This window comes from Eptesicus fuscus, chromosome 1, assembly GCF_027574615.1.
Source record: "Eptesicus fuscus isolate TK198812 chromosome 1, DD_ASM_mEF_20220401, whole genome shotgun sequence".
Lineage (NCBI taxonomy): Eukaryota > Metazoa > Chordata > Mammalia > Chiroptera > Vespertilionidae > Eptesicus > Eptesicus fuscus.
In genome coordinates, this window is record NC_072473.1 from 858,735 (window position 1) to 886,190 (window position 27,456).

At 50.2% G+C, this 27,456-nt stretch overlaps 1 protein-coding gene across 1 annotated transcript; it reads left to right on the forward strand.

Moving 5' to 3' along the window:
- The first annotated feature begins 1,934 nt into the window (after window positions 1–1,934).
- GYG2 (glycogenin 2) lies at window positions 1,935–27,283 on the forward strand. Its single transcript, XM_054714742.1, has 10 exons — window positions 1,935–1,941; window positions 4,298–4,439; window positions 6,955–7,129; window positions 10,518–10,680; window positions 12,400–12,526; window positions 14,452–14,737; window positions 16,293–16,451; window positions 20,790–20,912; window positions 22,384–22,491; window positions 27,122–27,283. The coding sequence occupies exons 1-10, from the start codon at window positions 1,935–1,937 to the stop codon at window positions 27,281–27,283; spliced, it is 1,452 nt and encodes a 483-aa protein (XP_054570717.1).
- The last annotated feature ends 173 nt before the right edge of the window (window positions 27,284–27,456 follow it).

Below are 27,456 nucleotides of genomic sequence, written 5' to 3' on the forward strand. Positions count from 1 at the left end.
ACCCAACTCATCCCCTCATACACACATACATCCCCTCATTCATTTATTCACCACCTCATTGACCCATGCACACGTGTTCACTCATTCATTTATCCACCAATTGGGTGAATGAGTGAATGCATGCATGAGTCAGTGACTTTAATGAATAAATGAATGTCTGAATGAATAAATGCATGAGTGAATGCACGCATGTGTGAATGAATATTGCATGAGTGGACGCAGGAGTGCGTGGGTCAAGCGTGAGTGAAGGAATGAATGAGTGGATGCCTGTATGTGTCAAGGAGTTGGTGAATGAGTGAATGTGTGAATGCATGCATGCATGGGTCCATGCATGTTTTAATGAATGAGTGAATGTGTGTGTGCATGGTTCAATGGGTGGTTGAATGAATGAATGAGTGAATGAGTGGGTGAATGAATGAATGAGTGAATGGATCAAGAAGTGAGTGAATGAATGAATGAGTGGATGCCTGTATGTGTCAAGGAGTTGGTGAATGAATGAATGTGTGAATGGATGCTTGCATGGGTCAATGAGTGGGTGAATGAATGACTCCCACAGACATGCTTTCACTCATTCATTTACTCACCCACTCATTCACCCCTGCTGTTTTTGTTTGTTTTAACCTTTTATTGATTCCAGAGAGGAAAGGAGAGGGAGAGAGAAAGAGAGACATCAGTGATGACAGAGAATCATGGATCGGCTGCCTCCTGCACGCCCCACACTGGGGATCAAGGCCACAATCCAGGGCATGTGCCCCGACCAGGAATAGAACCGCGACCTCCTGGTTCACAGATCCACGCTCACCCACGGAGCCACGCCAGGCCGGCCCGTTTGCTCCTGCGTGCATTCGCTCCTCTATTCCTGCACCCACGGCCCTTTCCTCCACTCACCCTGCCTCCAACAAGGTCACTCCATCTCTGCCAGGTCCCAGATCACTCCCTGCAGACAGTGCGCCAGGCTGGCCTTGCGCCCAGACCCTGAGGCCACTGCAAACATTTGCCTTAGGGCTGGCTGGTTAAAGGTTAAATGTCCCAACTTAGAAACCTACCCGGGAAGCCAGGATTCAGCGCCTCAGGGAGGGGGGGTGGGTGGTGGGCAGGGGCTGGGTTTGGAATGTCAGGCATCGCGGGCCCCTTCGGCGGGGCCCCTCCCCGGGCAGGCAGCAGGCGGCGCGCGCGGCGGGGCTTGGAGACCCCCTGCGCGCGCGCGCGCGCGGGGGGCCGGTTTGGAGGCGGGACCGGGCTTCCGGACAGCGGCCAATCGCGGGGCCCCTGGACACAGGGCCTCCCAGGGACAGCGGAGCCAGAGGCCGCCTGAACGCAGGCGAGGCGCTGGGGGAGGGACACCACGGATCCGAGACACCCAGGCGACCCGAGAGCGCGCGCGCAGGAGGTAACTGGAGACTTAGGGGGTGCGGGGGCGTGGAAACTTGTTGCGCGCGGCTGGGGATCCGGGGAGGAGGGCGCAGGGGCTGCCCCGGTGCAGAGGAGGGGCGAGGGGAGGCGCAGAGGTGGATCTAAGTTCAAAGAGGTAACCGGGCGGGTGGGGAGGGGTGGGGGCACTGGGCCGGGTTGGGGGGCCGAGGCCACCTGGAGCGAACCGAAGGGGCGGGGCGCAGCGGGAGGCAGAGGACTCGCAGAGGGACTGGGGGTGAGGGGAGCGCCATCCCCACCCCGGAGCGCGGAGGAGGGGGGGCGTGGGGCGCAGGGGCCACGGAGGTCGCACCACGGAGCGCAGGTGGCACGGCGCGTGGAGCGGGCGATGATGGGTGGGAGCTGCAGCCACGGGTGTGCCCCCGCAGGCCTGGAGCTCGGCGCGGGTCGCTTGGAGACGAAGCGTGCGCTAGGCCCGGCCGCGGGCCCCACGCTCCACGCTGCGCGCCCGGGCGCACGGCTCCACGTGGGTGCCAAGGGCGCACGGAGCCTCGCACCGCACCATGCCCGGTGAGTGGAGGAGCGGAAGTTCCTTTCTCCTTCCTTTTTTCCTTCCTTCCTTCCTTCCTTCCTTCCTTCCTTCCTTCCTTCCTTCCTTCCTTCCTTCTTTCTCTTTCTCTCTCTCTCTCTTTCTTTCTCTTTCTTTTTTCTTTCTTTCTCTTTCTCTCTCTCTCCCTTCCTTCTTTCCTTCCTTCCTTCCTTCCTTCCTTCCTTCCTTCCTTCCTTCCTTCCTTCCTTCCTTCCTTCCCTTCCATCCATGCATCTATCCATCATCCATCCATCCATCCATCCCATCCATTCATCCATCCATGCATCCATCCATCCATCCATCCATCCATCCATTCATCCATCCATCCATTTTTAAATATATTTTATTGATTTTTTACAGAGAGGAAGGGAGAGGGATAGAGAGTTAGAAACATCGATGAGAGAGAAACATCCATCAGCTGCCTCCTGCACGCCCCCTGCTGGGGATGTGCCCGCAACCAAGGTACATGCCCTTGACGGGAATCGAACCTGGGACTCCTCAGTCCGCAGACCGACGCTCCATCCACTGAGCCAAACCGGTTACGGCATCCATCTATTTATGCATCCACCCACACATCCATCCATCCACATCCATCCATCCATCCATCCATCCATCTATCCATCCATCTATCCATCCATCATCTATCCATCCATCCATCCATCCATCCATCCATCATCCATCCATCCATCATCCACCCACCCATCCATCCATCCATCCACATCCATCCATCCATCCATCTATCCATCCATCCATCCATCCATCATCCATCCATCCATCTATCCATCCATCCATCCATCCATCCATCCATCCATCATCATCCATCCATCCATCCATCCATCCATCCATCATCCATCCATCCATCCATCCATCCATCATCCATCCATCCATCCATCCATCCATCCATCCATCATCCATCCATCCAATCATTTATGCATCTATTCATCCACATATTCAACCATCCATTCAATCCCTTCCTTCCTTCCTTCCTTCCTTCCTTCCTTCCTTCCTTCCTTCCTCTTTTTCCTTGAATTTTATTATTAAACACAGAGGGATAATATTACAGAACAATGTTCTCTTTATTCCCATATTAACAATAAACCCAACATGTGTATAAGTAAGAGTGTCAATCAGAAAGCAATCAAAGGTACCATATAAAGAGTTGTTTTCTTTTTAAATAAAAATATCTTCCTGGTGTGAGACTTGACCTGCCCTCGATTTCTCAAAGGAGGGTGGTTTTGCTAAATAGAGTCGAAGGGAAGAAGGAGTGAGAAGCATCCATGATGAGAGAGAATCCTGGATCGGCTGCCTCCTGCACGCCTTCTACTGGGGATCGAGCCCACAACCCGGGCAGGTGCCCTTGATTGGAATCGAACCTGGGACCCTTCAGTCCGCAGGCTGATGCTCTATCCACTGAGCCACACCGGCCAGGGCTGTTTTTTTTTTTTTTTTAAGCCCATTGCTTCCCCGGCTGGTGTTGCTCAGTGGTTGCCCACCAAAGGGTCTTGGGTTCGATTCCCGATTAAGGTCACCCACCTGGGTTGCAGGGTTGATCCCCACCCCCGTTGGGATGCGTGCGTGTGGGAGGCAACCAATCGACGTGTCTCTCACATCGATGTTTCTTTCTCTCTGTCTCTCCCTCTCCCTCATTTCCACTCTCTCTAAATATATATATATATATATCAGCCCGGCCGGGGTGGCTCAGTGGTTGAGCATCAACCTGTGAACCAGGAGGTCACAGTTCGATTCCCGGTCAAGGGCACATGCCCGGGTTTCGGGCTCCATCCCCAGTAGGGGGCGTGCAGGAGGCAGCCGATCCATGATTCCCTCTCATCATGGATGCTTCTCTCTCTCCCTCTCCCTTCCTTCCTCTCTGAAATCAATAAAAATATATTTAATAAATAAATAAAAAGTCAGCCACTCGTCATTTAAAAGATAATAATAAAAACAAATAAAAACATCAATGGAAAAAAATATCCTCGCGTGAGGATTAACAAAAAAGTAAAATAAAATGAAATAGGGACGTTGACCGCCCTGGCCGGTGTGGCTCAGTGGATAGAGCGTCGGCCTGCGGACTGGAGGGTCCCGGGTTCGATTCCTGGTCAAGGGCATGGACCTTGGTTGCGGGCACATCCCCAGTGGGGGGTGTGCAGGAGGCAGCCGATGGATGTTTCTCTCTCATCGATGTTTCTAACTCTCTCTCCCTCTCCCTTCCTCTCTGGAAAAAATCCATAAAATATATTTTTTTAAAAAGAGAGAGAGGAAGAGTGTGGCCCCTGAACCCCGCCGTCCCCTGAGAGCCGCCAGGAGTGTGACGGGTGTCTCTGTCCGCACCCGCAGTGTCTGACCAGGCCTTTGTGACGCTGGCCACCAACGACACCTACTGCCAGGGAGCCCTGGTCCTCGGCCAGTCGCTGAGGGACCAGCGGGCCACCCGGCCGCTGGTGGTGCTGATCACGCCGCAGGTGTCCCGCCTGCTCAGGTAAGACTCGGGGGCACACCTGTGCCCACCTGGCTCCTCCTTGTGTAGAAGCAACGCCACCTACGCTCCAGCGGGCGGGGGTCCCCCAGAGATCGAGGTGGTCCTAGAGCGCTGGCCATCATGGAATGGATGGATGGATGATGGATGGGTGGATGGATGGATGGATGGATGGATGGATGGATGGATAGATGGAAGATAAATAGAATAGATGATACATAGTTAGGTAGAAACATAGATACATTAATAGATGATAGATATATAGAGAGGTAGACAGATAGAAGGATGGATGGATGGACGGATGGGTAAATAGAATAGATGATACATAGGTAGAAACATGGATACATTAATAGGTGATAGATATATAGAGAGGTAGACAGATTGAAGGATGGATGGACGGATGGATGGATGGATGGATAAATAGAATAGATGATACATAGGTAGAAACATAGATACATTAATAGGTGATAGATATATAGAGAGGTAGATGGATGGATGGATGGATGTTGGATGTGTGGGTGTATGGATGGTTACATGGATGCATGGACAGATGGATGGATGGATGGATGGATGGATAAATAGAATAGATGATACATAGGTAGAAACATGGATACATTAATAGGTGATAGATATATAGAGAGGTAGACAGATAGAAAGATGGATGGATGGATGGATGGATGTGTGGGTGTATAGATGGTTAGACGGATGCATGGATGGATGGATGGATGGATGGATACATAGGTAAATATAGAGACAGACATAGATGATTAATAGCTAAATATAGAGATGATAGATAGATAGATGATAGAATAGATGATACATAGTTAGGTAGAAACATAGATACATTAATAGATGATAGATATATAGAGAGGTAGACAGATAGAAGGATGGATGGACGGATGGATGGATGGATGGATGGATAAATAGAATAGATGATACATAGGTAGAAACATAGATACATTAATAGATGATAGATATATAGAGAGGTAGACAGATAGAAGGATGGATGGGTAAATAGAATAGATGATACATAGGTAGAAACATGGATACATTAATAGGTGATAGATATATAGAGAGGTAGACAGATAGAAGGATGGATGGATGGATGGATGGATGGGTGGATAAATAGAATAGATGATACATAGTTAGAAACATAGATACATTAATAGATGATAGATATATAGAGAGGTAGACAGATAGAAGGATGGATGGATGGACGGATGGGTAAATAGAATAGATGATACATAGGTAGAAACATGGATACATTAATAGGTGATAGATATATAGAGAGGTAGACAGATAGAAGGATGGATGGACGGATGGATGGATGGATGGATAAATAGAATAGATGATACATAGGTAGAAACATAGATACATTAATAGATGATAGATATATAGAGAGGTAGACAGATAGAAGGATGGATGGACGGATGGATTGATAAATAGAATAGATGATACATAGGTAGAAACATGGATACATTAATAGGTGATAGATATATAGAGAGGTAGACAGAACGATGGATGGATGGATGATGGATGTGTGGGTGTATAGATGGTTAGACGGATGCATGGATGGATGGATGGATGGATGGATACATAGGTAAATATAGAGACAGACATAGATGATTAATAGCTAAATATAGAGATGATAGATAGATAGATGATAGAATAGATGATACATAGGTAGAAACAGATACATTAATAGATGATAGATATATAGAGAGGTAGACAGATAGAAGGATGGGTGGGTGGATGGATGGATAAATAGAATAGATGATACATAGTTAGGTAGAAACATAGATACATTAATAGATGATAGATATAGAGAGAGGTAGACAGATGGAAGGATGGATGGATGGATGGATAAATAGAATAGATGATACATAGGTAGAAACATAGATACATTAATAGATGATAGATATATAGAGAGGTAGACAGATGGAAGGATGGATGGACGGACGGATGGATGGATGGATGGATGGATAAATAGAATAGATGATACATAGTTAGAAACATAGATACATTAATAGATGATAGATATATAGAGAGGTAGACAGATAGAAGGATGGATGGACGGATGGATGGATGGATGGATGGATGGATAGATGGATGGATAGATAGATTAATAGAATAGATGATACATAGTTAGGTAGAAACATAGATACATTAATAGATGATAGATATATAGAGAGGTAGACAGATAGAAGGATGGATGGATGGATAAATAGAATAGATGATAGGGGATATACACTGTTTTATGGTTTTCTACATCTTCTGTTTTTAAAAAATATATATTTTCATTGATTTCAGAGAGGAAGGGAGAGGGAGAGAGAGAGAGAAACATCCATGATGAGAGAGAATCATGGACCGGCTGCCTCCTGCACGCCCCCTACTGGGGATCGAGCCTTCAACCCGGACACATGCCCTGACCGGGAAATTGAACCGTGACCTCCTGGTTCATAGGTCCACACGCAACCAGCTGGGTGTCTCCTGGTTTCTTGGCAAACGTCTCTTCCAGGGCTCTTCTTTCGAGGGTATTCGACGAGGTCGTCGAGGTCAGTCTGATGGACAGCGCCGACCACGTCCGCCTGGCCTTCCTGAAGAGGCCCGAGCTCGGCGTCACCCTCACCAAACTTCACTGTTGGACGCTCACCCGTTACAGCAAGTGTGTGTTTCTGGATGCAGACACGCTGGTGAGCACCCCGGGATTCTGGGAAGGAGATGGAAACCCATCAGACACCATGCCTCCTACCCCCCTTCAGCAGGCGGCTACCTTGTGGGGGGGGTTCCCATCAGGATACATGGAACTGTTGTGTGTGTGTGTTATTTTATTATTTACTAGAGGCCCGGTGCATGAAATTCGTGCACGGAGGAGGGGGTGTGTCCCTCAGCCCAGCCTGCACCTTCTCCAATCTGGGACCCTTCGAGGGATGTCCGACTGCCCGTTTAGGCCCGATCCCGGTAGGATCGGGATAGGATCTGGCCTAAACGGGCAGTCGGGCATCCCTCTCACAATCCAGGACGGCTGGCTCCCAACTGCTCGCCTGCCTGCCTTCCTGATCGCCCCTAACCGCTTCTGCCTGCCTGCCTGATCACCCCTAACCACACTGCCTGCCAGCCTGATCACCCCCTAACTGCTTCCCTGCCAGCCTGATTGATGCCTAGCTGCTCCCCAGCCGGCCCGATTGCCCCTAACTGACCTCCCCTGCAGGCCTGGTCACCCCTAACTTCCCTTCCCTGCAGGCCTGGGTCCCCCTCAACTCCCCTTCCCTGCAGGCCCTGTCGCCCCCAACTTCCCTCCTCTGCTGTCCTGGTCATCCCTAACTGCCCTCCCCTGCAGGCCTGGTCACCCCCAACTGCTCTCCCTGCAGGCCTGGGTCCCTCCCAACTGCCCTCCCCTGCAGGCTTGATCACCCACAACTGCCCTCCCTTGCAGGTCTGGGTCCCCCTCAACTCCCCTTCCCTGCAGGCCCAGTCGCCCCCAACTTCCCTCTTCTGCCAGCCTGGTCACCCTCAACTGCCTGCCCCTGCAGGCTTGATCACCCCCAACTGCCCTCCCCTGCAGTCCTGGTCCCTCCCAACTGCCCTCCCCTGCTGGCCATCTTGTGGTGGCCATCTTGTGTCCACATGGGGGCAGCCATCTTGTGTTTGGAGTGACGGTCAATTTGCATATTACTCTTTTATTAGATAGGACTAGAGGCCTGGTGCACGAAATTCGTGCATGGGTAGGGTCCCTTGGCCTGGCTGGCGATCAGGGCCGATTGGGGCCTTCCGGCTTCTGGCCGGGACCTCCCTTCCCAGGTAGTCAGCACACGTCATAGCGAGCGGTCGAACGCCTGGTCTCCCGGTCGAACTCCCACGGGGACAATTTGCATATTAGGCTTTTATATATATAGTTTTTATTATTTTTTTATTTTGTTTTTTTAAATTTATTGTTGTGTGTTTTCTTTTAATCCTTGCCTGAGGGTATTTTTCCACTGATTTTTTAGGGAGAGTGGAAGAGAGAGAGAGAAACATCGATGTGAGAGAGACACATCAATGGGTTGCCTCCTGCACACGCCCCGAGCAGAACCCGGGCCGGGGAGGAGCCTGCAACTGAGGGTACATGCCCTTGGCTGGGAATCGAACCCGGGACCCTTTGATCCACAGGCAGATGCTCTATCCACTGAGCCACACAGACGAGGGATGGATCTGTCGTTAACATAGAAATTTTTTTCTGTCCAAAAACCGTTCTGGCTGGTGAGCTCAGGAGTCAGAGTGTCCTCTGGGACACTGAAGGGTCGTAGGTTTGATTCCTGTTCAAGGGCATGTACCTGGGTTGGAGGTTCGATCCCCACTCGGGGTGCATGATGGAGATAACCAGTTGATGTATTTCACATCAATGTTTCTCTCTCTCTCTTTCTCTCTCTCTCTCTCTCTCTCTCTTTCTCTCTCTCTCTCTCTCTACCTCCCTCCTTCCCTTCCACTCTCTCTAAATATCAATGGGAAAAAATATCCTCAGGTGAAGGTTCAAAACGAAACACAACAAAACATTCAGTATGGCATCCCCACGAACCCTGTAGGGAGCCACGTGAAATTACATTTCCTCCCTGAGTTTGAAATAAACAATCACACTGTTTCATCTACACAAAACAGAGTCACAACAGAAAATAAAAATAAAAAAATAGCCCGGCCGAAATGACTCAGTGGTTGAGTGTTGACCTAGGAACCAGGAGGTCACGGGTTCGATTCCCGGTCAAGGGCACAGGCCTGGGTTGTGGGCTCGATCCCCAATAGGGGGCGTGCAGGAGGCAGCCGATCTGTGATTCTCTCTCATCATGGATGTCTCTCTCTCTCTCTCTCTCTCTCTCTCTCTCTCTCTCTCCCTCTCCCTTCCTCTCTGAAATCAATAAAAATATATATTTTAAAAAAATCAAGTCTAACATCTCCACGAACCCTGTAGTGAGTGACTTGAAATTACCTTTTTTTTTTTCTCCCTCGGAGGTGTTGACAACCACATTATTTCATCTACACAAAACAGTCATTACCAAAAAAAAAATAGTAATAAAGAAAATCTTGCCCTGATTGCATATGGAATTGGGATTCCTGGTTGGACTTTTTGTTAAGAAATATCTTTTAAAATTGATTTTTAGAGAGAGAGGAAGGGAGAGAGATAGAGAGATAGAAACATCGACGGGAAAGGAACATCACTGATTGGCTGTCTCCCGCACCCACTCACTGGCATGTGCCCTCGACCGGGAATCGAACCGTGACCTCCTGGTTCGTAGGTCGATGCTCAAGCGCTGAGCCACGCCAGCTCTGGAGGCATTAATCGGAATTCAACATGCAATCAGGAAAATATTTTTTTTTAAATTTATTTTTGTTTTTTAAATTTTTCTTATTTTAAAAAAATATATATTTATTTTATTGATTTCAGAGAGGAAGGGAGAGAGAGAGAGAAACATCCATGATGAGAGAGAATCATGGACCGGCTGCCTCCTGCACGCCCCCTACTGGGGATGGAGCCCACAACCCGGGCCTGTGCCCTTGACCGGGGATCGAACCGTGACCTCCTGGTTTGTAGGTTGATACTCAACCACTGAGTCACTCCAGTCAGGCAGGAATCGCAATTCAACATGCAATTAGGGCAAGATTTTTAAATTTTATTAATTAATTAATTAATTTTACTCTTGAAAATATTTTTTATTTATTTCAGGGAGGAAGGGAGAGGGAGAGAGAAAAAAACATCCATGAGGAGAGAGAATCATGGATCAGCTGCCTCCTGCATGCCTCCTACTGGGGATCAAGCCTGCAACCCCAGCATGTGCCCTTGACCGGGAATCGAACCCATGACCTCCTGGTTTCTAGGTCGACGCTCAACCACTGAGCCACACCAGCCAGGACTTGATTGGCCATTTTTTTTTTTTTTGTCTGTAGTGAGAGCAGCCGGCCCGGGGCTCAGACCTCCTCTGAGGGACAGGTTGCCATGAGCCAACACGGTCTGTCCCGCCCTCAAGCCCCTCCTCCCTCATGCCTCACCGGTGCAACCGGAAGTCACAGGAGGGGGCGTGGCTACAGGGACCCCCCCGCTCTGATTGACAGGTGCTTTGCAACATTGACGAGCTGTTCGAGAGGGGCGAGTTATCGGCCGCCCCGGACCCGGGCTGGCCCGATTGCTTCAACAGCGGGGTGTTTGTCTACCGGCCTTCTCTGCACACCCACGGCCTCCTGCTGCGCCACGCCTCGGACCACGGCAGCTTTGATGGTGCGTGGGGGAGAGCTGGGAGTTTGGGGGGGCGGGGGGGCCCCAGACCCCTGCCCCATGCCCCTCCTCCCCGTGCCTGGGAATGAATGAAAATTTCAACAACAAAAAAAACGGGATGGGGCCCCAGCCGGTGTGGCTCAGTGGATAGAGCGTCAGCCTGCGGACTGAAGGGTCCCGGGTTCGATTCCCGGTCAAGGGCACAGGCCCGGGTTGCGGGCTCCATCCCCAGGAGGGGGCGTGCAGGAGGCAGCCGATCCGTGATTCTCTCTCATCATGGATGTTTCTCTCTCTCCCTCTCCCTCTCCTTCCTCTCTGAAATCAATGAAATAATATCTATCTATATAAAAGGCTAATATGCAAAGTGTCCTGTTGGGAGACTGGGAGTTCGATCGCTCGCTATGACGTGCGCTGACCACCAGGGGGCAGTGCAGAATGAAGGAAGGCCCCAGCCGGCAGCTGGAAGGTCCAGATCGGCCCTGATCGCCAGCCAGGCCTAGGGACCCTGCGCGTGCACGGATTTCGTGCACCTGGCCTCTAGTTTATGCATAAAAGAAATGAATTTTTTAAAAAGTAATTAATAGTATACAATAAATAGTAATGTGTTCATGGTATCCCCTACTGGTAATTGATACAAATGAATGATGTTGATTTATGTCTCAACTTTGAACCAACGATAATGGTTTAGCAGGCAGAGAGGAGAAATGTACTCAGTGAACTTGAATGACCTTCAAACGCCCCTCACATTCTTTCTTTTTTTTAAAATTATATATATTTTATTGATTTTTTTACAGAGAGGAAGGGAGAGGGAGAGAGAGTCAGAAACATCAATGAGAGAGAAACATTGATCAGCTGCCTCCTGCACGCCCCCCACTGGGGATGTGCCCGCAACCAAGGTACATGCCCTTGATTGGAATCGAACCCGGGACCCTTCAGTCCGCAGGCCGACTCTCTATCCACTGAGCCAAACTGGTTAGGGCCGCATTCTTTTTTTGAAAAAAAATATTTTGTATTGATTTCAGAGAGGAAGGGAGAGGAGAAGAGAGAGAGAAACATCCATGAGGAGAGAGAGAATCATGGATCGGCTGCCTCCTGCACGCCCCCTACTGGGGATGGAGCCCACAACCCGGGCATGTGCCCTTGACCGGGAATCGAACCCAGGACCTTCAGGCTGCCGGCCGACGCTCTATCCACTGAGCCAAACTAGCTAGGACTTCTGCGGGTTATTAGTGAAAAGGAATGGTGTTGATTTACGTCGCCATTTGAGAGAACAATAATGTTTTAGCAGGCAGAGAGGAGAAATGTACCCAGTGACCTTGAATGACCTTCAAACGCCCTTCACATTCTTTATAAAAAAATTTTTTTTTTATTGATTTCAGAGAGGAAGAGAGATGAATAGAGAGAAACGTCCATGATGAGAGAGAATCATGGATCGGCTGCCTTCTGCACGTCCCCTACTGGGGATCGAGCCTGCAACCCGGGCATGTGCCCTTGACCGGGAATCGAACCCGGGACCCTTCAGGCTGTGGGCTGACGCTCTATCCACTGAGCCAAACTAGCTAGGACTTCTGCGGGTTATTAGTAAAAAGGAATGGTGTTGATTTACGTCGCCATTTGAGAGAACAATAATGTTTTAGCAGGGAGAGAGGAGACGTGTGCTTGGCGACCTTGAGTGACCTTCAAACGCCCTCCTTCACGTTAACTTCTCTGTGAATCCTTTAGGGGCAGATCAAGGCTTGCTGAACAGCTTCTTCAGCAGCTGGTCCACGGCCGACATCCACAAGCATTTGCCCTTCACCTACAACTTGAGCAGCAACGCGGCGTATACCTACAGCCCGGCATTCCGCCAGTAAGTTCCCCCACGTGCCCGGTCCCCGGCCTGATACCCTGGAGCAACCTTCTCGCTCAGAATCTGCATCAGCTTTTGAATGTTTAAAATATATTTTATTGATTTCTTTACAGAGAGGAAGGGAGCGGGAGAGAGAGCCAGAAACATCGAAGAGAGAGAAACATCCATCAGCTGCCTCCTGCACGCCCCCCACCTGGGGATGTGCCCGCAACCAAGGCACATGCCCTTAACCGGGAATCGAACCCGGGACCCTTCCGTCCGCAGGCCGACGCTCTATCCACTGAGCCACACTGATCAGGGCAGCTTTTGAATTTTTAAAACATGTTTTTGTGGAACTTCAGAGAGAGGAAGGGAGAGGGAACGAGAGAGAGAGAAACATGAGTAACAAGAGGCCCCTGGCCGCTCGGCTCCTGTGTATGCAAATCAACCCGCCATCTTTGTTGGGTTAGTTTGCATGCTCGCTCCTGATTGGCTGGTGGGCGTCGCGAAGGTACGGTCAATTGGCATCTTACCCTTTTTTGAGTGTAGAGGAGAGAGGATCATGGATTGGCTGGCTCCTGCTCGCCCCCTCCTGGAGATGGAACATTATTGACAGCAGTGAGCTAGGTGTCCATCAGTAGACAAGTGGATGAAGAAGCCGTGGTACGCCCTGACCGGTGTGGCTCAGTGGATAGAGTGTCGGCCTGCGAACTGAAGGGTCCCGGGTTCGATTCCCGGTCAAGGGCACGTACCTTGGTTGCAGGCACATCCCCAGTGGGGGGCGTGCAGGAGGCAGCTGATGGATGTTTCTCTCTCTTCGATGTTTCTAACTCTCTCTCCCTCTCCCTTCCTCTCTGTGAAAAAATCAATAAAATATATTTAAAAAGAAGAAGCCGTCGGACATTGACACGGTGGAATATTACTCAGCCGTGAAAAAGAATGAGGGCTTACCATTGGCAACAGCGTGCGTGGACCTAGACGGTGAAATAAGTCAGACAGAGCAAGACAAATAGCAGAGGAGTTCACTTCTATGTGGGATCTCAACACAAAACGAATGAACGAATAAACAAAAACGAACAGCAACAAAAAAAAGCAAGGCAGACTCAGACACAGGAAACAAACTGATGGCTGCCCGAGGGGAGACGTTGGAGGAGATGGAATAAAAAAAACAAACCAAACATAAAAACCACTGACCCGCTGAAACCGGTGTGGCTCAGTGGGTAGAGCGTCGGCCTGCGGACGGAAGGGTCCCAGGTTCGATTCCGGTCAAAGGGCATGTGCCTTGGTTGCGGGCACATCCCCAGTCGGGGGCGTGCAGGAGGCAGCTGATCGATGTTTCTCTCTCATCGATGTTTCTAACTTTCTATCTCGGTCCTGAACACGACATTATCTTGTCATTATTTCACTTAAAGATAATGCTCTGTCTCGGTCCCACGGCCTCCCGCTCTGCCAAGTCCTCCAAGCCCCCAGCTCTCCCTCTCTGCTCTCTGCCCAGTGCCAGTGTATGCAAATTAACCCGCCATCTTTGGCGGGTTAATTTGCATACTCACTCCTGATTGGCTGGTGAGCGTTGCAGAGGTACGGTCCATTTACATGTTTCTCTTTTATGATACAGGTTTTCTTCCTTGGGTCAGTGGTTTTTTTGTTTTGTTTTGTTTTTAATATATTTTATTGATTTTTTTACAGAGAGGAAGGGAGAGGGAGAGAGAGAGAGATAGAAACATCCATGACGAGAGAGAATCATGGATCAGCTGCCTCCTGCACGCCCCCCACTGGGGATCGAGCCTGCAACCCAGGCACGTGCCCTTGGCCGGGAATCGAACCCTGACCTCCTGGTTCCTAGGTCGACGCTCAACCCCTGAGCCACGCCGGCCGGGCTGTTGGTTGCCTTTTGAACGTGTACCGGCCACGTCCCCATGGAACGCACCTTCGTGTTTCCTTATCAGGTTCGGTTCGAGGGCAAAGGTCGTCCACTTTCTGGGGCCCAGGAAGCCGTGGAGCTACAAGTACAACCCGCAGACGGGCTCGGTGCTGGAGGAGGGTCCTGGGGCAGCCCCCCAGCACCAGGTGGGCTTCCTGAACCTGTGGTGGAACATCTACCACCACAGCATCTTGCCTCTGTACGGAAGCATCCTGGACGAGCCACGGAACATCCCGGATGCACCACAGACCTTTCCCGACGAGCCACGGAGCATCCCGGACGAGCCACGGCGTGCACCTCCCGGACACACGGTAAGTGGGGGATTCCCTCAGAACATAAGAGTTGAGAATAGAGTCAAACACGGCCAGCCTGGCTCAGTGGTTGAGCATCACCCTAGGAACCAGGAGGTCAGGGTTCGATTCCCGGTCAAGGGCACAGGCCCGGGTTGCGGGCTCGATCCCCAGTTGGGGGCGTGCAGGAGGCAGCCGATCCATGATTCTCTGTCATCGTGGATGTTTCTCTCTCTCTCCCTCTCCCTTCCTCTCTGAATTCAATAAAAATGTATCCAAAACAAACAGATGAACAAAGAATTGTTTGATCAGACCTAACATCTTATATAATAAAAGCCAAATATGCTAAGTGTCTGGTCATCTGGTCGGCCGTTCAACCAATCAAAGCGTCATATGCTAATGAGATGCTAAGGCCGCTCAACCGCTTGCTATGATGTGCACTGACCACCAGGGGGGCAGACGCTCTGACCGGTAGGTTAGCTTGCTGCTGGGGTCCGGCCGATCGGGACTGAGCGAGACGGGCCGGACACGCCCTGTAGCCCTCCCGCGGTCCCTCCCCGGCTGGCCCACCTCCCGCGTCCCTCCCCGGCCCCGATCGTGCACCGGTGGGGTCCCTCGGCCTGGCCTGCGCCCTCTCGCCATCCGGGACCCCTCGGGGGATGTCGGAGAGCCGGTTTCCGCCCGATCCCGCAGGCCAGGCCGAGGGACCCCACGGGTACACGAATTCGTGCACCGGGCCTCTAGTCTATATATATGAAAGCTTAAGCGACCATTAGGATCAAGCAACCAGAACATCTGGAATGATGAGTCGACCAGTTGCTATGACGTGCACTGACCACCAGGGGCAGCCAACTTCTCACACCCTGTTTCCCCCCCTTATCCCCCCCAGCTGCCAGGACCCGATCACCCCATGGCCCCTCCCCCCATCTCTCCCCCTCACCAGCAGGCCCTGATCGGCCCTGATCGCCAGCCAGGCCTAGCGACGCCCACCCGTGCGGGAATTCGTGCACCAGGCCTCTAGTGCTATCTAATAAAGAGGGAATATGCTAATTGACTGTCACACCCTCACAAGATGGCGGCACCCAGTCCCCTCCGCCCCACCTCATCCAGCTGGAGTCCCCCAGTCCCCTCAGCCCCACAGGGGAGGGAAGTTGGAGGCGATCATGCCGGCCGGGGAGCAGTTAGGCATCAATCAGGCCGGCGGGGGAGTGGTTAGGGGCAATCAGGCAGGCAGGCAGGCAGGCGAGCGGTTAGGAGCCAGCCGTCCCGGATTAGTGAGAGGGATGTCCGACTGCCGGTGTTGGGATCGGGCCTAAACCGGCAGTCGGACATCCCCCGAGGGGTCCCAGATTGGAGAGGGTGCAGGCCGGGCTGAGGGACGCCCCCCCCCCCTGGCCCCGTGCACGAATTTCGTGCACCAGGCCTCTAGTGTTGAATAAATAGGGATAGTGACGTCGGGGAGCCTTCCCCATTCGGAGGATGGGATGGGTCTTAGGGTTCTGAGGTCAGTCCGAGAGTTGGAAAGCCGTAAGGAAACCTTAATAATTGTGTCCATTTTTTGTGTGTGTGTGTGCAGGATTCCCTCCCTCGCATGGAGGCGCCGTGTGCAAAGGGAGCCCCTCGTGCCGAGGGGCCGTGGGCAAATTCAGAGGCCACGCCTCCTGGGGACCCTCTGGAGCCGCACACAGTAGGGAAGGAGACCCCAATTTTGTCTGAAAGAGCCCCTTCAGAAGACGTAACTACCAGCACTCGACACAGAAAGGTGAGATGGGAAATCGGGCATTGGGCCCGGCCGGCGTGGCTCAGGGGTTGAGCGTTGACCTAGGAACCAGGACGTCAGGGTTCGATTCCCGGTCAAGGGCACATGCCCAGGTTGTGGGCTCCATCCCCAACCAGTAGGGGGCGTGCAGGAGGCAGCCGCTCCATGATTCTCTCTCATCATCGATGTTTCTCTCTCTCTCTCTCCCTCTCTTCCTTCCTCTCTTTATAAATATCAATAAAATATATTTTTAAATAGCCGGGTTGGTGTGGGAGGGAGGAAAAAAAAGAAAGACAAAGAAAGAGAGAGAGAGAGAGAGACAGAGAGAACGAGAGAGAGAGAGAGAGAGAGAGAGAGAGAGATGAGAGAGAGAAAGAAAGAGCTTTGCTAATTAAATTACAGAAAACATTTTTTAAGTAATTATTTGGCTGCAGCTCTAGGCAGTTTGTCTCAGTGGATCGAGCATTGGCCTGTGGACTGAAGCGTCCCGGGTTCGAATCCCAGTCAGAGCACATGCCCAGGTTGCAGGCTCCATCCCCAACCCGTAGGGGGCGTGCGGAAGGCAGCCGATCCATGATTCTCTCTCACCATCGATGTTTCTCTCTCTCTCTCTCTCCCTCTCCCTTCCTCTCTGAAATCAATAAAGAAATATGTTTTAAAAAATTGTAGAGCCCTGGCTGGTGTGGCTCAGTGGACAGAGTGTCGGCCTGTGGACTTAAGGGTCCCGGGTTCGATTCCCAGTCAAGGGCACATGCCCGGGTTGCAGGCTCCATCCCCAACCCGTAGGGGGCGTGCCGGAGGCAGCCGATCCATGATTCTCTCCCATCATCCATGTTTCTCTCTCTCCCTCTCCCTTCCTCTCTGAAATCAATAAAAAATATATATATTTTTTAAAAAATAACTAATTATAACGGGATCAAGGCCGACCCAGACAAGTTGGAAAGACCCTCAAGGTTTGGAGAGAGAAGAGAGAGGGAGTTTTTCTGCTGGTTTTTCCTCCCTCCTGGTATTCGTTCACGGAGCTCTCCAGTCCAGGGCATGCGTCTCCGGCCCAGGAATGCCCGGGGTGAGTTAAATTTAGGGCGCGAGCTGGCTCTAGGAATTCCAGGAATCTGCCCCGAACCTCTGAGGCTGTATGTAGAAGGGCTCTCTCTTCCGGCCACTACGGAGCCAGGCCTGTAGCCAGAGTTAAAAAAACACAAAAGAAAAAAAAAAAAAAGGCCTAGCTGGTGTGGCTCAGTGGGCAGAGCATCGGCCTGCGGACCGAAGGGTCCCGGGGTCCGATTCCATTCAAGGGCACACGCCCGGGTTGCGGGTTCGAGGCGTGCAGGAGGAAGCCGATCCATGGTTCTCTCTCATCATCGGTGTTTCTGTCTCTCTCTCTCTCCCTCTCCCTTCTTCTCTGAAATCAATAAACATACACTGAGTGGCCAGATTATGATGATCTCTGAGTGCATAGTAATCTGGCCACTCGGTGTGTGTGTGTATAGATAGATGATAGATATAGATAGATAGATAGATATAGATATAGATATAGATATAGATGATATAGATATAGATATAGATATAGATATAGATATAGATATAGATATAGATATAGATATAGATATAGATATAAATATAGAAATAGAAATAGATATAGAAATAGATATAGATATAGAAATAGATATAGATATAGATATAGATATAGAAATACAGATATAGATAGATTTAGAAATAGATATAGATATAGAAATAGGAATAGATATAGATATAGATATAGATATAGATATAGATATAGAAATAGAAATAGATATAGATATAGATATAGATATAGATATAGATATAGATATAGATATAGATATAGATATAGAAATAGATATAGATAGATATAGAAATAGATATAGATATAGAAATAGAAATAGAAATAGATATAGATATAGATATAGATATAGATATAGATATAGAAATAGATATAGAAATAGGTATAGGTATAGATATAGATATAGATATAGATATAGATATAGAAATAGATATAAATATAGAAATACAAATAGATATAGAAATAGATATAGATATAGAAATAGATATAGACATAGATATAGATATAGAAATACAGATATAGATAGATATAGATATAGATATAGATATAGATATAGATATAGATATAGATATAGAAGTAGATACATATATTAGAGGCCCGGTGCATGAATCCGTGCATGGGTGGGGTCCGGCCAGCCTGGCCAGGGGGAGGGGACGTGGGCGGTCGGCCGGCCTGCCTGCTGGTTGAACTCCCAGTCGAGGGGACCATTTGCATATTAGCCTTTTATTCTATAGGACAGACACGGAGTGGCCGGATGATGATGCGTTCAGCGATCATCGTCATCTGGCCACTCCGTGTATATTTTTGAAAAACACCTCTATTGCTTGGATATTTCCTGACGAGCATGGGTCTGTAACAGCGACGAGGTTGGGACGCTTTTACCGTATCTGCCATATAGTTCATTATTTCAACCCCAGGTCCTCTTCGGATGAGCTATGTACTGTCACTGCCCCCTGCTGGCCATTTCTAGAATTTATCAGCTCTGGGTTCTTTTCCCCCAACCTCCCTCCCCCAATTTATTTATTTTTTTTTAATTTCTTTTGAACCCAGTAGGTGGAGGGGAATGTTTGTGGGGTGTCTTTGTTTTTTTGTTAATGTTTTTTTTGCTTTTTTTTTTCCTGCTATAAAGCAGGTTGCTGTATTGTAGTGACTTTTTAGAAATCGTTATTGTTGAAAGTATTACATAATCACCCCTTTTCCCGCCATTGATCACCTCCAGTCTGCCCAGGCATGGGTCTTTTATTTAAATTTTTTATTTGTTTATCTTTTAAAGTGTCATTTAAAAAAATATATATATATATATATATCTTTATTGTTTTCAGAGAGAGAGGGAGAGGGAGAGAGAGAGAGAAGCATCCATGAGGAGAGAGAATCATGGACCGGCTGCCTCCTGCACGCCCCCTACTGGGGATGGAGCCCATAACCTGGGCATGTGCCCTTGACCGGGAATCGAACCCAGGACCCTTCAGAGTCCACAGGATGATGCTCTGTCCTCTGAGCCAAACCAACCAGGACTGGGTCTTTTTTTTTTTCTTTTTTAGAAAGTTATTGTTTATTGTTTTTTGTTTGTATGTTTTTACTGTGGTTCACAGTACATCTCTTATTTTAATTTTTTTCACCTTATTTAATTTAATTTATTTACTTTAAAAATGTGTTTTTATTGACTTCAGAGAGGAAGGGAGAGAGAAAGAGAGCGAGAGAGAGAGCAGGAGAGAGAGAGAGAGAAACATCCATGATGAGAGAGAATCATGGATCGGCTGCCTCCTGCACGCCCCCGACTGGGGATCGAGCCCGCAACCTGGGCCTGTGCCCTTGACCGGGAATCGAACCTGGGACCCTTCAGTCCGCAGGCCGATGCTCTATCCACTGAGCCAAACCAGCCACGGTTTAAATATTTTTTTATTGATTTTAGAGAGAGGAAAGGAGAGGGAGAGGGAGAGAAACATCGGTGATGAGAGAGAATCATGGATCGGCTGCCTCCTGCACGCCCCCTACTAGGGACCCTAGGATAGTTTTCCATTCATGTTTATTTATTGAATTTTTAAAAAATATATTTTTATTCATTTCAGACAGGAAGGTTGAGAGAGAGAGAAACATCCATGAGGAGAGAGAATCATGGATCGGCTGCCTCCTGCACGTCCCCTACTGGGGATGGAGCCCGCAACCTGGGCACGTGCCCTTGACCGGGGGTGTTTCTCGCTCTCTCTCCCTCTCCCTTTGTATCTGAAATCAATAAAGTATATATGTATATTTTTTTATTTTTTTAAAAATATATTTTATTGATGTTTTACAGAGAGGAAGGGAGAGGGATAGAGAGCCAGAAACATCGATGAGAGAGAAACATCGATCATCTGCCTCCTGTACGCCCCCGACTGGGGATGTGCCTGCAACCAAGGTCCATGCCCTTGACCGGAATCGAACCCGGGACCCTTCCATCCGCAAGCCGACGCTCTATCCACTGAGCCACACCGGTTTTGGCTATATATATGTTTTTAAAAGAGTCAGTCATGGCCCCATGTAGATACAAGGACGTTAGGACAAGGTGTGGGGCGTGAGCCCCCGACGAAGAAGGAGATGTGGGTGTCCCTCATCGAACCCCCTTTCCATCCTGGAGGCAGAGAAGAAAAAACAAAATGAATGACGTGTTTTCCGTTGAGCCGTGTTCGTCCGCATGAAGGTCTGTGCTAACCTCACGTTGTTATTTCTTTCTTTATTACTTTCTTTTATGACAGACGACAGGTCGCCCTGAAATCGAGGCTTCGGCTGGAGAGATGCCCGAGCCGATTCCACCACCTTCTCCCCCATTGGCTGACGTCACAGAGACCCAGATCACCGCGGGGCAGCTCATGGAGACAGTTAAGCATGGCCGTCTCGCTCGGGGGTCGGGGGTCATGGTTGGGTTGGCGTGCCTGTCGATTGACTGCCCCAGAAAATGCCCTGTGTTTTATGTCTATGATTTTTTTTCTTTTACACGGAGTGGCCGGATGATGATGATCTCTGAACGCATAATCATCTGGCCACTCAGTGTGTGTGTATATATATATATTAGAGGCCCAGTGCATGAATCTGTGCATGTGTGGGGTCCAGCCAGCCTGGCCAGGAGGAGGGGACATGGGCGGTTGGCCGGCCTGCCTGCTGGTCGAACTCCTGGTCGAGGGGACCATTTGCATATTAGCCTTTTATTCTATAGGATCGACACGGAGTGGCCAGATGATTATGCGTTCAGAGATCATCATCATCTGGCCACCCCGTGTATTTTTTATTGATTTAGAGGAAGGGATAGAGAGAGAGAGACAGAAACATCTGCCCCCTGGTGGTCAGTGTGCGTCATAGCTACCAGTCTGTTGGCTGGTCGCGTAGGCTTTTATAATTATAGATATTTTGACTTCAGAGAGGGCGAGAGAGAAACATCCATGGTGAGAGGGAATCATGGACCGGCTGCCTCCTGCACGCCCCCTACAGGGGATGGAGCCTGCAACCTGGTCATGTGCCCTTGACCGGGAATCAAACCCTGACCTCCTGGTTCCTAGGTTGATGCTTAACCACTGAGCCACACGATTTGGGTCCCATCAACTTTCTTTTCTTTTCTTTTTTTTTCTTTAAATATATATTTATTGATTTCAGAGAGGAAGGGAGAAGGAGAGAGAGATAGAAACATCCATGATGAGAGAGAATCATGGACCGGCTGCCTCCTGCACACCCCCTACTGGGGATCGAGCCCGCAACCCAGGCATGTGCCCTTGACCGGGAATCGAACCTGGGACCCTTCAGTCCGCAGGCCGACGCTCTATCCACTGAGCCAAGCAGGTCAGGGCGCCATCACCTTCCTTAATAGTTTTCTGCGCTGGGACAATAAGAATGCCATGAGCCCGGCTGGCGTGGCTCCGTGGTTGAGCATCAACCTATGAACCAGGAGGTCAGGGTTCGATTCCCGGTCAAGGGCACATGCCCGGGTTGCGGGCTCCATCCCCAGTAGGGGGAGTGCAGGAGGCAGCTGATTTTCATTCTCTCTCCTCATGGATGCTTCTCTCTGCCTCTCCCTCTCCCTTCCTCTGTGAAATCAACCTACACGAATCAAAGAGAAATATGCAAATTGACCGAACCTCCGCGACGCCCATCAGCCAATCAGGAGTGAGTATGCAAATGAACCCAACCAAGATGGCGGGTTCATTTGCATAGCCTGCTCTGAGAGAGAGGGCGGGGGTCGGAGGGAGCTATAGAAGTGATGCTTCTGCCTGGGGCTCTAGTAAAAATATATTTTTTAAAAAAATGACTGCAGTTCGCAGAAGCCCAGCCCTGACTCACGATGGGTGGTTGTGTTTTTAGCAGCCAGCGGGCGAGACAGGAGGTGGCCGGTCGGAGGAATGCGAGGAACGACACCAGGATCCCCCTCTGAATGTCAGCAGGGACCCCAGGCCTGAGGATGCCCTGGAGGTAGTACCCCCGTCCTTGGCTCGCTCACGGCTCCTGCCCGTCGCTCTCTGCCTATCCTGGGGGCTCCCCCCATACACCCACCAGCTGTGAACTCACTTGGTTCAAATAGATTCTATCTGCCTCTCGTCGTGCTTGCGATCCGTCCGTCCGTCTTCTCTCCAGCCTGGGTGCTTAGTCCGTTCTCTCTCTCCTGTCCTTCCTTCATAATCACGCCCCGTTTTTTTCTCTCTCTCTCTCAAAGCTGTTTTTGCAAAATTAAATTCAACGGGAGAAGCATCGAAATCCAGCGATCTGTTGTCTGAAATCATTCGTTGTATAAAGGCTGGAGAATTTGGGGGTGAATCTTTTATTTTTAAGTATATTGTTATTGATTTCAGAGAGGAAAGGAGAGGGACAGAGAGAGAGAAACATCCATGAGGGGAGAGAAGCATGGACCGGCTGCCTCCTGCACGCCCCCACCTGGGGATCGAGCCTGCAACCCAGGCATGTGCCCTGGACTGGGAATCGAACCTGTGACCTCCTGGTTTATAGGTCAATGCTATTTTTTTAAAATAAATATATGTTATTGATATTTTTACAGAGAGGAAGGGAGTGGGATAGAGAGTTAGAAACATTGGATGAAAGAGAAACATTGATCAGCTGCCTCCTGCACACCCCCTACTGGGAATGTGCCTGCAACCAAGGTACATGCCCTTGACCGGAATCGAACCCGGGACCCTTCAGTCCGCAGGCTGACTCTCTATCCACTGAGCCAACTGGCTAGGGCTAATGCTATTTTTAAAAAATATATATTTTTATTGATTTCAGAGAGGAAGGAAGAGAGAAAGAGGGGGGAATATTAATGATGAGAGAGAATCATGGATCAGCTGCCTCCTGCACGCCCCCTACTGAGGATCGAGCCCACATTCTGGGCATGTGCCCTGACCGGGAATCGAACCCTGACCTCCTGATTCATAGGTTGACGTACGACCACTGAGCCACACTGGCTGGGCCCATGGATGCATTCAATGAAAGCGATTGCTAATGTTTTGTGTTTTTTTTTTTCTAATGAAGATCTAATAACACGATTTGGTCTTTAAGGAATAGGTAATATACCTTCGTAGCTGGGCGTTAGACTTAGGATGAGCATTTGGATTAATCATGTGTCTTCGTCTCCTGGAGCTGCTATAATAAAAATGCCAGAGTCGGAGTGGCTTATAAAGAATAGATATTTAGCCTGGCCGGCGTGGCTCAGGGGTTGAGTGTCAACCTATGAACCAGGAGGTAAGGGTTCGATTCCCGGTCAAGGACACATGCCCGGGTTGCAGGCTCCATCCCCAGCAGGGGGCGTGCAGGAGGCAGCTGATCCATGATTCTCTCTCATCATTAATGTTTCTGTATCTCTCTCCTTCTCCCTTCCTCTCTGAAATCAATTTAAAAAAAAATAAAAAAAATATATATATATATTTAGCCCGGCTGGCGTGGCTCGGTGGTTGAGTGTCAACCTATGAACCAGGAGGTCAGGGTTCGATTCCCGGTCAAGGGCACCTGCCCGGGTTGTGGGCTTGATCCCAAGTAGGGGGCGTGCAGAAGGCAGCCGATCCATGATTCTCTCTCCTCATGGATGTTTCTCTCTCTCTCTCTCCTTCTCCCTTCCTCTCTGAAATCAATAAAAATATATGAAAAAATATATATTTAGCCTGGCTGGCATGGCTCAGTGGTTGAGTGTCAACCTATGAACCAGGAGGTCAGGGTTCGATTCCCGGTCAAGGGCACGTGCCTGAGTTGTGGGCTTGATCCCCATTAGGGGGCGTGCAGGAGGCGGCCGATCCGGGATTCTCTCTCATCATTAATGTTTCTCTTTCCCTCTCATTTCCTCTCTCTGAGACCAATGTGTGTGTGTGTGTGTGTGTGTGTGTGTGTGTGTGTGTGTGTGTATATATATATATATATATATATATACTAGGGGCCCGGTGCACGAAATTCGTGCACTGGTGGGAGGGGGGGGGTAGGGGGGTGTGCCCCTCAGCCCAATCTGCACCCTCTTCAATCTGGAACCCCTCAGGGGATGTCCAATTTCCAGCAGTCGGACATCCCTCTCACAATCCGGAACCGCTGGCTCCTAACCACTCACCTGCCTGCCTGCCTGATTGTCCCTAACCCCACTGCCTGCCTGCCTGCTCGCCCCTACCTTGATCTCCTGCCAGCCTGATTGCCCCTACCTTGTCCTCCCCTATCAGCCTGATCACCCCAAACTGCCTGTGCCTTGGCCCCCCGTCTGGCCTCCCTCTGGAGGCACCACCCCCATAACCCCAATGCTGCTGCCACTGCAGCTGGTTATGGCTGCCTCAGCCTTGGCCTTTGTAGCCACTGCGGCTTTGTCTGGAAAGATGTCCGGAAGACAACCACTCTAATTAGCATATTATCCTTTTATTAGTATAGATTTGGGGACCATTAAAACCACGCAGAACTTGAAGAAAACACATGGCCCTGGTCAGTTTGGCTTAATGGAGAGAGCATCGGCCTGTGGACTGAAGAGTCCAGGTTTGATTCTGATCAGGGGCACACTTGCCTGGGTTTCAGGCTCAATCCCCAGTAAGGGGCCTGTGGGCGGCAGCTGATCAGTGATTCTTTTTTTTTTTTTAAATATATTTTATTGATTTTTCACAGAGAGGAAGGGAGAGGGATAGAGAGCTAGAAACATCGATGAGAGAGAAACATCTACCAGCTGCTTCCTGCACACCCCCACCGGGGTATGTGCCCTCAACCAATGTACATGCCCTTAACCGGAATCGAACCTGGGAACTTCCAGTCCACAGACCGACGCTTTATCCACTGAGCCAAACCAGTTTCGGCTGATCAGTGATTCTTATCATTGATGTTTCTATCTCTCTCTCCCTCTCCCTTTCTGAAATTTTAAAAATATATATATATTTTAAAGAAAACACATGATCTTCACTTTGGGCTTTGTCATCTTACAATATCCTTTGTGCAGTGTTTTAACTTCCCTCAACTTTCCTTTACCCACCTTTGAAGTGCAATCTATTTTGGGGAAGATGATCAGGAAAGTGATTCCAGTGGGTAGAAGTTTTTTTTGGAGGGGATGGGTCATGAAGATATTTAAAAATTGAGCATGGTGATGGTTGTACCACTCTGAATTTACTTTAAAAAACCAGTTCATTGTACACTTTAGGTGACATGTACAGTATATGGGTTATATCTCAACAAAGCTGTTCTTTTATTTCTTTTTAAATAAAGACCAGTCTTATAATCAGTTGCAGGTGTTTTCAGAGGCCCCTCAAGATTTGCTTACCATGTCCCAAATCACGGCTGTGATTCCCAGTTGCCTCCAGTCCTGGTGGATCTGGATGGTGTGGTTTGCAAAGGAGAAGGTGGCAAGAGGCTTATGGAATTTCGGCAACCCCATTCCCCCGGTCTCCTCATAGGGCATCAGGGCCATTCCCACTGGGCCAGCTCTGCTCCCTTTAACCTGTTGGGCAAAAGAATCCTGCGTGCTCTGGCCAGAAAGTGCATTCTTTCTTAGCTGGCCCCGATGCTTTTTTTAAGGTCGTTTTATGGATTCAAAAGAATAAACAGAGATGTGGAAAGCTTTTGTCAAGGTAGACACCCGGGGAGCGCCGGGCTCGGCCCGGACAGCCCCCCGGGTGGCGATCGCCATGCGGACACCCGGGGAGCGCGGGGCTCGGCCCGGACACGCCCCCCCGCGTGGCGATCGCCCCGGGACACCCACGGAGCGCCGGGCTCGGCCCGGACAGCCCCCCGGGTGGCGATCGCCATGCTGACACCCGGGGAGCGCCGGGCTTGGCCCGGACTCGGCCCCCGGGTGGCGATCGCCATGCTGACACCCGGGGAGCGCCGGGCTCGGCCCGGACTCGGCCCCCGGGTGGCGATCGCCATGCGGACACCCGGGGAGCGCCGGGCTCGGCCCGGACACGCCCCCCCCGGGTGGCCATCGCCATGCGGATCCCCGGAACTTACAGGATTGGGCGCAGCCATCTTGGTCTTCCCAACGGCCGGATGGGCTACCCGGAGTCCCGCCCCCAGCCTCTGGCAGGCCCAATCATGGGCATAGCGGAGGTGCGGTCAATTTGCATGTTTCTCTATTATAAGGTAAGATATATATGCCTAAGTGACTGTTACGAGTGGTTGACCAGTCGACCGGTCGCTATGACACGCACTGACCACCAGAGGCAGATGCTCAAGGCAGGTGCTGCCCCGTGGTGGTCAGGGAACTCCTACAGCCAACCACCCGAGGTCCCTCCCCCTGGCCGGCTGTCTCCAATTGGCCTGATCGCCGGCCAGGCTGAGGGACCCCACCTGTGCATGAATTCATGCACCGTGTCTCTCGTAAAAACTTAACAAAACAGCCTTAGCCGGTTTGGCTCAATGGAGGGAATACCGGCCTGTGGACTGAAGGGTCCTGGGTTTGATTCTAGCCAGGGGCACATGCCTGAGTTGAGGGCTTGATCCCCAGTGTCGGGTGTGTAGGAGGCAGCTGATGCATGATTCTCTCTCCTCATGGATGTTTCTATCTCTCTCTCCCTCTCCCTTCCTCTCTGAAATCAATAAAAATATATTTAAAAAAAAATAACAAAACAAGAAACATCTCCCATCGGCTCGTCTCCCCCAGGTGGACCTGGCCGTCTCCATTTCCGAGATCTCCATCGAAGAGAAGGTGAGGGCGCTGAGCCCCGAGGAGCAGCGGAGGAAGTGGGAGGAGGGCCACATCGACTACATGGGGAAGGACGCCTTCGCCCGCATCCAGGAAAAGCTGGACCGGTTTCTGCAGTGACGAGGGGACTGCGTACATCGGGCCTCGTGGTCCCGCCCGCCATGTTCTGTTGGGTGGACGACTCCTCTCCTCCCTTCCCAGAGGGAAACGCTGTTCAGCTATGAGCCCGTGTTCATTGTTCAATTCCGTGCCTGTGTACATAAAACTACACGCCTGTGTTCATTCAACTACAT

Coding starts and splice junctions, on each gene's coding strand:
- GYG2 (XM_054714742.1), top strand. Junction 12,527..14,451: donor TACAGCCCGGCATTCCGCCA/GTAAGTTCCCCC, acceptor TTTCCTTATCAG/GTTCGGTTCGAGGGCAAAGG. Junction 20,913..22,383: donor CGGGGCAGCTCATGGAGACA/GTTAAGCATGGC, acceptor TTGTGTTTTTAG/CAGCCAGCGGGCGAGACAGG.